The following is a 15,464-nucleotide window of genomic DNA, read 5'->3' on the forward strand; positions in this document are numbered from 1 at the left end:
CACAATGCTGGCCTGTGGCCAATTACATCACTTTTTGGGCATATTTTTAGACAGGTCCCCAAACTCCTGCTTTGAATGAGACACGTTGATTTCAAATATAAAACTGCATAGCTCTCCTCAGGTAACCTACCAGGGTCTCCCACAGCACACAGCAGGTATAAACCTTCAAGTTTGTTACTGTAATGAATCATGGTCCATCATCAGGAATTTAATGCTCAGCCACAAAAAGCATCAAAGAGTTGACCACTTGCTATATAATGGACTAATTTTTAAGCAAAGACTTGCAAAGATGTTTAAAACCACAAAAAGGACTCTGCCCTTTTTGAGATTTGAAATGGAGCATATAACAAATAGCCAAGTTATTAACAATGCAAAGCACTGAAACAGAGGTTTTAACTCAACTGGAGTTTGTCACCATTTCTGAGCTCATTGCGTAGATTTAGCCACACGGTCATAAGACCTCTTACATACAAGTTAATGCAGAACTAAATGCAAAGCCCAATTAAAAAATAAAAACGTTCATTTCAAATAAAAAAGTACTATATATACACTTATGTGACAGCACAGGCCAACTTTAGCTTTTGGAGAAATACCGAATGAAACACTTTAGTCATTAGTATAACTATGCTCTTTGGACACTACAACTTCACATTTATACACACTGGAAGCTGACACAGCCCCAAAAGAAATTTGTCTTCCAAGAAGTGTCATTTTTATTTCTCTAGAAGAAAAACTATTTTAAGTATTTGTGCAAATCCACTCCCTTCTCCTGCTTCTGCTCTTCACAGTATAACAAGCTCCACAGATTTTGCCCCCCACTGCCTGCCCTGGGCTTGCTGCTGAGATTGCCAGAACTCCACTGAAAATCTTTCAGCTCTAAGAATGTATTAAAAGCCACAATTACTCTCAGTTTTAATGCCTTCACTTAAAGCATGTAATCAGATTCAAACTCTCTGACCAGATAGATAACAACAAGGTTTGATTTGACTTAACTTGTGATAAAAGTAAATACAAAAAAGAATTAATAAAAAAAAAATTTAAATTTGTTTTAGTGAAGTAAATAAATGTGCTTGATAACATGATTATATATGGTTCACAAATATGTTGTAATATGCTTCATTTCAGAAAAAGTTTTAACAAGGTATCATACTATAACCGTAAGTGGAATAAAACACACTGAAGTTGTTTATAAAAAAAAATACATACAACATTTCTATCATACTGATATCACTATTATTTGCCTCTGACCTCACAATCAGGATGTAAAATTCTAATGTCAACTGTATTTAAAATTTCCTTTCCCCCCTCCCACTGCATGCTGTCTCACTGGCATAAGAATATAATTATCTGATATTGGAAATGTATATGGGAAAAACACAGAGAGAAGTCAGTGCTTGTTTTCCCATAACTGCTATGATCCCTTCTTCCCACCTATCCCCTCCTTCAAAATTTGCAAGCTTGACCTCTATCCTGTACATAGTAAGTGTTAGACCAGAATCCTATGCTCATACAACATCATAATTAAAATATTTACTTATGAAACATTTGTCTGAAGGCAGACTAAATTCCTCTTAAACTCCCCATAGTTACACTGCTAGAAACTTTGCTGGGATATCAAAATTTGAGATGCTGTGGAGACTAAATTCCCTTCATTTCCCTCAGGAAAGGGTGGTACCCCTCTTTTTGTAAGGGGAAAAAATTATTTCTTCCTACACACTTAAATATTTTGGGTTTTGACAACAAGTATTACTTTTAAAAGCTACAAACCCAGGAATTAGCCATTTAGAAATATAGCATAATGTGACAAGTAAGAAAATGAAAACAGTGAAACAGAAAAATCTAAGAAAAACTACACTAAGGATTTGTCCCAGGTCCCAGACTGACTAGCAGTGAAGGAAACCAGTTCTTGGCCCTGAAGTCTTGAACCTTCAGAGTGCTGAGCACCAAGGCCCAATTATGCAAAATCTGTAAGCATGTGCACAGCACTGAGCATGTCATGTTGACAATAGTACTCTAATGGTTAAAGTTAAACACTTGGTAAGTGCTCAATCAGGTCAGATTGCTCAGCTTCATTTAGGATGGATCAAGCTGTAGATGTAGCCTTGGTGACAGCAGAACACAAGTAGCTTACTGATTGCCCCGTAAGTCGTCTCTAGGGAGTGGGAACATGGCAGGAAGCATACAAAATGAAATCCACATAGCTTAACACAAGTTAAAGCTTCTGTTTGCAAATGTTCCTAGAATGGAATGGAAATCTTCACCACTCTCCTCCCAGATCCAAATGATGCAATGTTGACAGCAATGGATGGACACCATGCACCCTCCGCGTCTCTGTGGGTTGAAGACATGGCGTGAGCTGGTATGTTTGTCAAAAGGTTGTCAGGGCATACACTTTTTAGAGTGCATGTTTCCTGGGAAGGTCTCAAAGCAGATCTTGTCCAATGTCTAGAAAGCAATCCTGAGCAGCAAACTGGATTTACTGATAGAGAGAGGCCAGCCCCAATCTCCACAGGGTGGAAGGGTGGACCAGCTATATCTGAATCATGTGTTTTGATAAACATTGTTGGACTTGGGCTTCTTCTAAATTCTCTTACCACCTGGATAGGCATAGCAGTCCAAGGGGTGGCAAGTATTAGGGTGATTTTGGAAACCTTGTGGTGAGCAGGTGTTAGACCATCACATGGAGTCTTCCTAAATTCTGGCCTAGATGAAGGGTGATTCTGAAAAATAATTAGCTCTGGATTTAAATCTTTGCTCGTGACCTCATTCCCACTAGCTGAATTTTCTCTTCCAGTCAGCACAGCTGGGGACAGCCATATATCTCTGGAGACAGTCTGCTGCTGCGGAAGGCCAGGATACTTAGAGGAAGTCACATGAAATCTTGTGATTTGAAGGGCTGGAGACGCACCTGAAGGGAAGCCTTGTTTTGGTTTCTGGGATCCTGTTGGAAGACCAGCCAGAGTTTCAGGCACCTTCTCTAATTGTGGCATGAGCAGACTTGAATGAGCATGGCTGCTTCCACGGGAATCTGCTTGAAAAGGCTTTATCGTCAAGCTGCAAGTTGAAATGTAAAGCTTCATTGAAGCATGGAGGTCTGGCATTTGGACATTGCCCTGGCTACAGCCTTGTTGGGGTGGAAGAGAATTACAAGGTTCCAGGGATGAATGCAGGTTTTTGCTATGGAGTGTAGAAACAGCTGGAATAGCAGACAGATCGACGTCTAGGCGTGATGTCCAGCTTGGTGGAGCTTTGCAGGAAAGGACATCAGAGGGCAAAGATACAGCAAGCTTCAAGGGATCATTTTTTTCAGGAGAAATACGATGAACACTTTTTTCTCTTTCTGAACATTGTTTGTAAGATGCAGATATTGACCGAGCACCAGAACGCCCATATCCATGGCCCCGAGGGTCATCAGAAGGATTGACACAGTGAGTAGCGCTCCCGAATCCTTTCCTCCGGTCTGTGTGTGCCAGGACGACATCTAGCCTTGAACAGTAAGCTCCAGAAGACACACTGCTTGGTGGTGAGCTGGCATTTCCTGGAGCAAGCTCTGCAACTGATCGACCAGTGGGAGGATGCCATGCTGATGCTGGCATCTTTTGAAAAGGCCTGTCCCGCACAGCGGATTCAAAAGGAGGAGGTGGGGTCATTCTGCTGGAAGACAGCATCACTTCCGCAGTGGAGACATAGGTTGCAGGTGAAAGTTTGCAGCGATGGTCCCTGCATGACATTCTGAAGCTTAGTCCTAAATGATGCAAAAGTCAAAGCCACAGAAGCTTGCCTTTCCCCCTGTTTTTAAAACCAACTCCTAGTCCTTTTTCCTTTGGCACTGGAAATTTCCATTCTTCCTCTGAAGCAAAGGAATGAGAGATGAATAAACATTCTCCAGGAAAAAAAAAAAAAAACTAAAAAAATCCACATTAAAAATAAAAATGCACAGCTCTTCTAATACTGCTACCACCGCCTGTCATGTCTGCAAAGTGATATGAGAGTGGGATGGGCAGAGAGATAAATTACGGAGCATGAGGCTCTGCTCCCTGAGTGTTCTGACAGTGAGACTGCAGACAGAGTAGGAGGGAGCCAAAAACGCCTGCCAGAGACAGCCTGTGAGCTCGCTGTTATTTCATCTGTGAAAAAAAGGAAAGCAGCTAACCTGAGCAATGCATCTGCTGCCATGAAAAGGTTAGAGCGGAGCAGAGTGTACTGGACACTGCATCTGCTCAAGGCAAAAAAAAATTTTTTTTCTTCCTTCTTTTTTTCAGCTGTTGCTTGTCTGTGCTCTGAATGGCAAGATCTCAGTCCGCAGGTCTTAGGAGAGTTTCCTACAACAGTTCCATGCAATGGCACAACTGAATTAATAGAAAAAAATTTTTTTTCAATGTAGATATTTACTAAATTTTCTCCACATGTGCTCTATTTTCTTTAGCATAGAACAATCCTAGACTAAATTCTGCAGAAATCCTTTGAAGGTTTAAGTAACTTGGATGTAATATAAGATGCTGGCGTAAAGTCAAACCTGTCACACTGGCACAGACAGCGAATGAGAGAGCAGTTCTCAGTAGTAGTTCTTAGTTTAAAACACTCCTCTGTTGCCTTCTTCCTTCCCCTGTTCCTTGCTGCTGAGGGAGAGACTTGGTTTAAGGCATATGAAGTAGTGGGAAAATAAGATCCAAAAATTATGGGATGGCAGAAGCTGCTTTTATTTTGCAGATGTGCAAAGTGAAATGCACATGACTGAGCTTTGCCTCAAACACAAAAGTCAGAAGAAACACAAGGGGTGGAGAGATTGCTTATATTTGTCTCCCTGATAAGAATCTTTTTTGAGTGTGTGTTTGCTTTTGTCCTTTCTGAAAGCAGAAAATTACAATATTCCCATTGGGAAAGTGGTTTGGGAGACTTCAACTATGTCTTGGCTGAATGCTTTTTGAAAACATGTTTGAAAGGACTGCTTTCCTACCCTCCTGCCTGTCTCCCTAGGGAGCAGACTCTGCATCTGTGCAGCCACATTTTAACTCCATATAGTAGTAATAGAGCTCCATCCAAAAGGAACAGATTCCTCTTCCAATTGTTCTTCAAATGCAGGGAAGTAAAATACAAATAGTGACTAAGGAACCTCAGTTCACTGTCAAATTTTATATCCTGATCCATAAGCAGATGGGGGCAGCTGCAGAAGACAGCTTTGCTATTCTTGCTATTTCTCCCTCATTTAGATGGGAGTCCTGCAGCACAGGAATAACCCTTCTGAAGAATGATCACACTTAGAGATGAGAGAACAAAAGCAATGGTGGATACTCTGGGAATACAGGAATTCCAGTTGTAGAAGAATCAGAACAATGTTGCCATTTCTATTCAGGGCCAGGCTGATGCACTGCATATTAAGGAAGGACTAGAATCTGGTAGAAGGTAAATTCCCTCCTGTTCTTCCATAAACAACAACAAATGAGCCTATTCTTGCAATGATTCGCTTTCTTTATTGATTTCATCCCATACATTCTTCAAAGATACGGCTTATTTTGTATGTGAACACATACAGTCTCTGTCTTCTCTGCAGCATAATAGCCTGACCCTGCATCACTCTGTATTTATACTTACTGTAGACTGACACTGCTCTGGACACCAAGGTGATCGGCAACATTGCCATGTCTCAAATCAGTAAAACTGACTTAAAGACAGCAAAATATGATTTAAAATGAGCAGGCAGCAGTGGAATTTGTGAAGTACGGCTGAGATGTGCTTTCACCAATACTCTTTACCTCTGAGGCAGGCTGATGTTCCTGGGCAGCTGCCTTTTCTTCATGGTACTTTTCCTCAGTGTCAGCTGTGTGTAAAAACCAAGTTGACAAGAATGGACAACACAGGAGTGAGTTATTATGATGGAGGAAAGCTAGTAATTCCTGAAAGAAAAGCTGTTCACTGTATCGGCCTGATTGGTGCATCCAGTATAGTAAGAGTTGAAGCTCATCCTGAATGCTCACAGCTCACTGAGGATCTGTTTGTTTGCATCCTTGGATATGAACAAATTCAGTCTCTCTTCTTCCCACCTAACAGCACTTACATGTTTCCTGGATTAAATCTGAGCACTAATCCATTAACAGTCCCTACGAGGCATTGTGGTAGCTCAGTGATTGTAGGGACTGCCAGTGAAGGAGAAGACATACAGCATTATAAAGATACACATTTCCTTCAAGGAAAGAGTAGCAGAAAGCTTCAAGCCTATGTGTCCCAAAGGGTCAAGTGTCACTGCATGACACAGCTTAGGGTCAGTTTTCCAAAAGATTTAGTGCCAGTAGCAAAGCACTGATGGAAAACAGAGCTCAGCACAAATGGAGAGCTGTTATATTATGCTGCAGTGGTCTTGCAGAATTAAGAAATTTTTTTCCTTAATAAGAAATAATCCAGAGGTACAAACTCCTTCAGCTTTGCTTCAGCCCTTTTGTTTGGCATCCTTCAACCCATCGATCTGGTTTACATGCCAAATCTCAGCACAGTTACAGCAATCTATTAATCCATGAATTTGTACAGAGTGACTCGAAAGCTTCTGAATTGTGCACTAAGTTTTGTAATAGCAAAGGCTTCAAGCTGGAACATTTTTAAATAGTTCCATGAATCCAGGAAAGTGCAAGAAAGACAAAATATAATTTAATACTGGTGAAAAAAAATTCTATTTCAAGAGCTGCAAAATGATGATAATAACATCCTTCTGTCTCTTTGCATTAACTGTACCAGCCCCCTCTTTTCACGGGAGGGCTTTTTCACTAGCTCACCTTTCTCTACTGCATCAAACAGAAACTAATATTCCTTACAATCAAACTCTTTCGCAGTTGTTCTCTACACCGTTATCAACTCCCTTGAAGAACTGAGAAGTCAATTCCTTTTCCTGGATTAACTCACACTGCCAACTTTCATTTTCCACTAGTTGCATTTCCCCAGCACTAACCCTCAGCCTGGGATGAGGTTTCCAGCAACACCTGCAAAGTAATATCTCTGTCTTCCTTCAAACCCTCTTTACAATTTCCCTTCACTCTGAAGCCTACAAAGTAATTTTCCAGTGATTAAGCAGTTGGTATGCTGCAATCTGTTTGTAAATTTGACTAATACTGGACTGTTGTCTCCCTCTTCTGTTGTGACTCTCATCTGTAAGCTCTTATGTTTTTTTGCAATGAATTATCATTCAGGCAAGAATCATCTTTTTGTTTCTGGTTCCACTAAGCCCCATAAGAAAGGGGGGGTCCCGTACACTGCTACAGTCTCCAAGTGACACCGCAATGCAAATAACAGTATAAAGAGTGTCTTGTCTATACACAGACCCAAGGATTTTAAGTTGTAGGTGAACCGTACTGCACCTTTTAGTTTAGAAGAGTCCAAATGCTTGAAGAATTTAACTGCTTATTTCAAATATACAATTCACATACCTCCTGTGAATTCAGGAGCATGTCCAGGTGATCCCAGTCCTTGTAGAACATTTGTTCTTGGTGTATTTTCTCCAGCCATTCCTTCTTCTGTTTCCATTCATTGTATACATTTTCCTTCTCTTCCAACAGAGCCTGTAGCTTCTGCTGAATCTGAACACAATTTCCAATGAAAAACTCATGTTGGTCTTTATACCTCATGGACCAGGGAAAGGTGGGAGGAGAAAGGATTAAGTGGAGTGATGGATAAGCCCCTTAATTTGCAATAAAATTATCAAACAGAAAAAGCAAAACAAGTGCTAGCAATTGGGCAGAGATAATCAGAGGTGCCTCATTTCAGGAATGGAGGGGCGCTTCTTACAGCTTATATAGCAGTCCAAGTCAAGAGCAAACGTAGATAACTTTCTCAGATGTGCCTTCTAGGATCAAATCCTAATTCTCCATTATCTTTAGTCACAATGGTACAATTACAGCACTCCAAACTGGGGTAGGACAGATACTTAAATAAGTTATCAACATAGCATATTCTTCTAATCAGTGGATACATGCCTCAAAATTAGACTTTATGTAATTTCAGCTTCCAAATTCTGTGTATCCACAGGCCTTCTATAAATTATTTTTTCCTACATTTTTCTACAGGCAAAGGACTTTACAGTCAGGAAGATTTTTAGTTACTATAGTAATACATTGCAATATTCAACAAATTTTGAAGAAACAGCTTGGTCAGGTGGGATAGTAATTTGCATGAACTCTGCAGTTTTCTGAAGATATTCAAGGGACATGGAGAAGTAAACTAGTAGGTACCGGAAAATAAATAATGCTGTGAGAATCTTAGAAGCTATTAGTCTTGAGCAAACTGACATTTTCATTTCCATCTGTCATTTCTGAGGAATTAAATATACCAGTGTAATTCATTACTACAGAAAAAGTTTCAATTAATCTTTAAACTCTCTCATATGTTTGAATGTTTTAATTCTTTGGTTGACAGGATTTGTCCAGCCTGGTCTGGTATGGATATAACACTTCAATGTGAAGCATAGTATTTGTGTGAAAACCCACTTTGGGAAGTGGGTAGAATTGTCTCCATTGCTCAGAACATAGTGAACTTCTCGAATTAGCCGAGCTTTGCTGCAGTGGGCCCTCAGGAGATACCAGCACTCACCTAATGCTGAGGTAGGAAAGGGAACAGATGTTTCTGTGCCCAGTCTAGGTAATGCACTGAGGCAAATGTAGGTCATGCATATGGATATGTGTGAATGTACACATGCATTTGTGCACTTACAGTGTGATATACAATAGAATGATAGTTACACTGGTATTGAGTAGCTGAATATATGTGACTGAACTCAAATGAGTTTCAATTACCTCTTTTGATCCTATTTCTTCATCTTGCAACAGTGACTGTCCTAGCTGTACAACATGATTATACTTCTCTTCTCGTGCTTCGATCTCTGCCAGTAGCTGTTGATGCTGGGTAAGTCTCAGGCTGCTGGTAGATATGTCCCGAATAGTCTCCTTGGCTCTCATTTCCCTTATTATTTCTGCTGTCCATGAGAAATAGTCCCACACCTGGAGCCCAAGAAAATGTGAAAGCTGAGGTTAGAGCTCACGCTTGCGTTATCAGACAGGAAAATCATAGGCTGACTATTCAACTTTAGGAGAATAATAGGTAAAAAAAATCACAGATAAAAAAGAAACCATTTCATTAGTGTTTAGAGTACTTCTATGAATTTTAACAAGGGTGGATAACATGACTGCAGGAATTTCTACATACTGTGTTAAATCATACATGTTTTGTAATATCATAATCATAACCAAACTGTATCATATCACATCAATGACAACATGATATCATTTATTGCCCTTTAGTCCATCATTCCTGAAGTGTTTTCTGGTGTTATTCCTTCACAGAGGATAAAACAATATAATCCTATTTTTCTGTGACATAGCTTTGGCTAATACAAGTCTATTAAAAAATAAAGTTGTACATATATTCTAAAATGAGCGTGAGAGTTTTCAGGTGAAAAATAAATAAGCTCACTCCAATAAGAGGTGGAAAAAAGGAAAATCACAGGTCAGAAAAAATTGCTTAAGCAATGGTTTGTAGAACTATATGACTATATGACTGAGATCAACACAGAAACAGAATTCTGGAAGGAACAAGGATGTAATGCTAACTTACTTTCAAAATCTGATAAACCGATAAACATATTTACAGTCTCTTAAAATGTCTGAAGCATTCAGCTAAGGCAATTACGAGTAAGAAAATTCTTAAATCTCAGAATTATTTTCAAATTGTGACTCAAGACACTTGTGCGATTAAAAATAATTTGACATTTTCTGTGTGTCTTTCTCTGCACTTGATTCTGCACCTTCACCAGTCCACTCGCTTTAGGCATCTCATCTGAATCTGTAATCAGTGGTATGCTCTTATGTGTTGGTTGGTAAATAGTAGGACTGCCAGGGACTGTACTGGGGTTCATATGGGATAATTAAATAAATTTTGTTATAGTTTAATTGTGTTTGGATTAGTTGATTCAGTTCTGAGGTAGTAAAAACTTTGGTTTTAAGTGTATTTTAAAAGACAGTTATGTATAGCAAGTGCTGAAGAAAAATACTCTTACTGCAGAGAACTAAAAATGTTCTCTTGTGAACAGTTGCTGGCTTTTCTGCTGAAGGAAACTATGTAATGGAAATAGCTTCTTGCCTGTTCCATTCTACCCATGGATTTTTATCCTGATCATCAAAATTTTGTACACCTCAAGGCTGGCTTGCGAACAATTCAGCCAGGAAAAAATATTCTCAGAAAAACACCACAAAGTTGGAAACGGCCAATTTGGGGTCCTAAGAGTTTAGGCTTTAAAGCCAAGATACTATTTTCTGAAAGCCAGTGAACACTGCTACTAAAATGACTCTTTAAAAGGACTATGGACCTTTTAAAGGGGCCCAATGTAGTGCACACATGTTGGCATCATCTTGATTTGCAAAACTAATTCACACACAGCTGGATGTCACTGCAGACACTGACATTGCACTTGGCACTGCAAAAGTCTAAGACTCCCTGAGATTTTAAGCTAAACATTAGGAAAAAATCCATAAATCTCAGGATATTTAATGCAATGGAACAAGTCAAGAGCCAATAAGAGGTTAGTGGACTGCCACTGCCAGCAACATTTAAGGGTAGACTAGACATCCGTCTGCAGGAAACTCCTAAGCAGAGCCCGACTGAGACCATGCAGATCCTAGCACAAACTTCAGAATGAGAACCTCAAACCATTCAGAAATACTTTTGACTCTATGCCTAAATTAATCTTCCTTGATGGAGTTTCTCAGAAGATTTTGAGCCCTCTGCTGTTACCGTGTGTTGTCTGTTAGGGCCAAGCTCTGCTATTTAATCAAACTAAAATTGTACTTGATGGGATGCAGGGAGATACACTAGATGATTGTGCAGAATTCTCATTTTGTGGAAAGGCTGGTTTGTTTTGTTTGTTTTTTTTTTTTCCCACTTCTTAATCTGTGTTCAATTTCATAATGAAAAAGGCCCACGGACTGCATATGAAGAATACTAATGAAAAAAGTACACTCAGCAGGTGTGACTAACATTAAGTTTGTGGAACTCTTGGCATGGAAAGAGGAAAGGGATCAAAGTTGCCTCTTCGGACTCAGCAATTTGGGGGATGTTCTGCAGCAAAGCAGGAGAACCCTAGAGCTACTGAGATTCTTACAGTCATTAGACATGGCTGTATAACCCTGCCTTGTCCCATCTGGGCAGAAAGATAAGCTTCCCAAATTCACTTCTTCAGGAATTGTCAGGAAAGGAGGTGAAAATTGAGAGGATCAGGAATACTTCTTGCCAGCAGACTGACATCAAAGAGACAAGGAGATGCCTGAGGCATAATCCCATCTAGGCATGTCACTGAGAATGTAGTCACCTGGCTTTGTAATTTTATTTTATGACGTTAAGAAAGTGCCTTAATGGCTTTTGTAGCCCTCTCTATTAAGCACTGACAGATTTATATATTTTTAAGGTGTTCATTGCTTGTAAGTTTATTAATGTAGATGAAAACACACACTGCCAGAGTAAGAAACGGGCTATAGATTTGCCATTCAGATCACAAGATGCATCACAGATTTCAGACAAAATTCAAACCAAAGGTATTTTGTATAGTTCTAGCAATAAAAAAAAAAAAAAAGCAGCACCCCCACTAACAGGATATTTTCTATCTGAAGTCAATAATTAAATTTATGAAATACGTTATGAAACAAATCAATAACAAAGTGAACTCTGAGTGACTATGTTTTAATGGATAAATCCATCAAGATCCATCTCCTGATGAAGATTCCGCCAGGCTGAAGATTTCCAGAATCTAATATATGTTAGAAGAATACACACTAGAAGAGGTGTATCTTGTTCTTACTGTCATCCCTAGATCACTGTCAGAAAGACAGTGGATAAATGAACCTTTCACCTATATCAGTAGAGCCACTCTAATTTTCCTTAAATCAAATTCCAATTAATTTTATTTCCCCATCAACAGTTCTGCACAAGATAATGGATTCTTAACAGTTAAAAAACAAAGCAACCAAACCCTCAAAAAACTGAGGTGTCATAAACATCCTTTATCTCTAACTGTACTATATATTTTCGGATTAAATATGACAAATAATGTGGGTTTGAACACTTTTAAGAGACTTAAAGTGGATTAGCCTAATGTGCAGAAGCATCTGATGCTAATACAAAAGGATCATATACACTCTATTGTGGTTTTGATCCCAGCTCACAATCTTAAGACAAACTTGTGGAAAGGTTTTTTCCAGGTAAGCATTCCCTGGATATTCTCTGCTTCCCAGCAAGCATGGAAACAGAATGTGAACTACCAGAGGTAGCTTTAATTGACACTGAAGTATTATACCTGGAGCAGTTCAAGAATACAAAGAATGTAAAGGTATTCTAGAAATCTACATTAGCAACCTCCTTCATGATAAAAGGGGGCATCCTTGCTGGTTTAGTACTTGCTAATGCAGTACTTGCAGCAATAATCTACCAATTCGCATTGGTGTAGCTCAAGTGCCTTCGATGAGACTACCGACATTTGCAAAGTATTCTGTGGCAAATCACAGCTCAGTGATCTACTGAATTCATAGAAGAAAAAACTACTGTGCATTGCAGATGATGATATTATGCCTATACGTGCATGTCACTGTTTAAAACAACATCAGAGGTTACTGAAAGACCAGTGCATTGTGTTTGACACATTCCATGAAGTAAGTTAACTGGGGGTATTGCATGCCCTGAGAGAGAGAGAGAACAAACTTCTAGTCATTATAAGTGGGAGTCTAACATCTATTTTTATCACTCTTACTCAGTGGGAACTGCAGAGTCTGTGAAAAGACTACTGCTACTCCTGTGAAGTGATGGCCATTTCTGACAACTATCAATTATCCCGTACACAGTTGGATACAAGCTTCCCTTCCTACAGAAAGTAAAGGATCCCTGTTCTCTAAAACCTTTCTAAATATCTACAAGCACTTCAATGCTTGATTAATAACACAGGTAGCACCTGTGGCCTTTTACATCAACCTTTGCAGCTTAGATGTACACCTATGCTTCACACACTGAATGGACAGAAGGCAGAAGTGCTTACATGTGCCTGAAACTGATAAAGCTTGTATGCTTGTTCCAGAAGTTTCTTGCGCAGTTCCACTTTATACTTCAGGGCCTTCCAGTTGGTCACTATTGCCTGCTGCTTTGCTTTCAGTTCTTCCACCTGCTTCTTTGAGCAATGGGTCAGCACATGATCTGCAGAGTGGATCAGCTCCTGCAGCTGCATAGGGATGAAAGAAGAGGGTAGGAAAGAGAGAGTCATAGAGATCCAACTAATATCAGAAAAGTTATGATAAGGGCTATGTTAATTGTACATGAAACTACAATATGAGTAACATTTTCTGACCTAACTTCTCATGCTAAACTAAACCTTTCCTAATTTCACTTCTATGGAATAACAGTGACATCCAGTGTTTGCTAAGGCTCATCACAATGGTGTTTTTTCAAATAAGCAGGCAGATTTTGTTTCTCCTTTTTACTATACCATTTATTACATGAGTAATGCAAATAATAGCTAACCATACACCTTGTTTTCCCCAGTGACCATATAGATTAACTATCACTACATTCTCTTCATGCATATCTCATGCTCTTCTACCTTTAAAAGCAACAAGCAGTTGGTAGGATCAATTCTAGTGTTATTTGCCACAAGGCCAAGATATGAGGCCACTGGTAAGTGACACTGTGATAACTACTTCAGTGATCTCAATATAACACATGCTGTGTTAACTAGACCATTACATTCACTAAACAAAGGGATGAAGAGAAAACTCACACTAGTTTTATTGGTCTAGTTGAAGCTAAGCAAATCTCCTATATACAAGAAAGCTTTTTAAACAACAGCTGTTCTCATGAGCTGAAACTTTTCACAAATTTGTATAATGAGCCCGATCCTTCTTTCTCACAGTCCAATTCCTACCCTTCAATATTTGTTGAAAATTCCAGGCTGCTGCCCCATCCTTCCTTCTATAATTCTCTTTAGTTAATCAATGCATTTTGTGTTCAATAAATATTCAGTTTCTCTGCACACAGAACAGATTCTGGATTTTTCCTTGTAATCACCTGGAACACTTTGAAGACGTTAAACACATCATAAAGCCTGCTGTAATCATACATTTCAAACAGTGATCAAAAATACCCCTGTGAATCACTTCAATAGTCAGTGCTCATTATAATACATCCCTTATTTGTAAGATTTTAAATGACCTGATTCATCATTGCCATCAAACCTTGAACATATTAAAAAACCCAGAAAACTAAGGAAGATCCTTAGAGATTTCCACGCTCTCACAGAGCACCTGTAATAATTTGGTTCACAATACAAAGTTATTACTATGATTGTCTTGGAAACTTGAATTTTGGTTACACTAGACCCCACAAATGACTTGCCTTACCTGCTGCTCATTCCCAGAGAGCTCGTGCTCCAGGGCCACATGGTTCCGGAGCTGGGTTTGCACACCTCTCATGTCCTTAGCAACATCATCTGGAATACTTTTGGACTTCTCCTAGAAGGAAGAAATCAGAGAAAGCTTTGTAACTTTCTACTTCCAAGCAACTTCTACTTCTGCTTTAGTCATTTTGTGTAGCGCAACTCATACTACACAGTTAAGGACACCCTGAGTTACTCAACTATGATGGGTAAAAGGAAACCAGAAAAATCTGTCCTAGTACATCTGTCCTAGAAACTCACTTGTAAATATCTTAGTGATTAAGCTAACCAACCAGACTGTGAGAGATGAAGTTTCAAGTCTTTTGTTGATCAGACAATACAGGTGACTTGTCCTACAGGCTTTGAGCTGGGAATCAATCCTGAATAGTTACTGCAGCGACATAAAATGAATTCTTTAAGTAGCATTAACAACCAACAGTTTCAGGCCATTCTTTGGGATACAGGCAGTCTATTTGTGAACGATTTTTAGATAAAAACTTAGTTAAGATCAGGAAAGATGAGTTAAAATGGCATATATGCAAAGAAAGATTACTGTAAAGATGAGAGAAATGGCAAAACCATCACATAAAAGGAGACTTAAATATTTACTTAGCTCAACAAAGGTTCCAAGGGGATTTAGTTGTTACACAGACGTGCACTGGGAACACAGCAAGCAAGAAGAAAAGGCATTTCAGCTGGAGGATAACACTGTTGCTAGAATAAAATTATTAGAAACTTGCTCCCAGTCAATTTAGGTGAAAATTAGAAAAACATTTCTAACCATTGGAGAAGTGCGTTTCTGTAACAGATTCACAGGCTGGTTCGAGGTACCAACAATGCATCTCGGTAAGGCACTGTAAAAGGAGATGCATGTTGTATTTCCCTATGATATTATGGCACTGGAGCTGGTGACTTATGCAAGATCTTCTAGTACTATGTTCCTATGAAAAATGGCTTTCCCCAGTAGACATCTGACCAGGGTACGCAGGAAAGGATGGGCAAGATGACCGAATTGCTCTCC

At 39.3% G+C, this 15,464-nt stretch overlaps 1 protein-coding gene across 1 annotated transcript in view; it reads right to left on the reverse strand.

The window, feature by feature from the left end:
- The window catches only part of SPTBN5 (spectrin beta, non-erythrocytic 5), a 97,485-nt gene that overhangs the window by 45,171 nt on the left and 36,850 nt on the right, over nucleotides 1-15,464 (reverse strand). The window contains 4 exon segments of the mRNA XM_035895746.1: nucleotides 7,413-7,562; nucleotides 8,775-8,978; nucleotides 13,055-13,234; nucleotides 14,409-14,519. Coding sequence (XP_035751639.1) covers nucleotides 7,413-7,562; nucleotides 8,775-8,978; nucleotides 13,055-13,234; nucleotides 14,409-14,519 — 645 coding nt within the window.

The sequence above is a fragment of the Egretta garzetta genome, unplaced genomic scaffold (genome assembly GCF_000687185.1).
Source record: "Egretta garzetta isolate BGI_Z169 unplaced genomic scaffold, ASM68718v1 scaffold526, whole genome shotgun sequence".
NCBI lineage: Eukaryota > Metazoa > Chordata > Aves > Pelecaniformes > Ardeidae > Egretta > Egretta garzetta.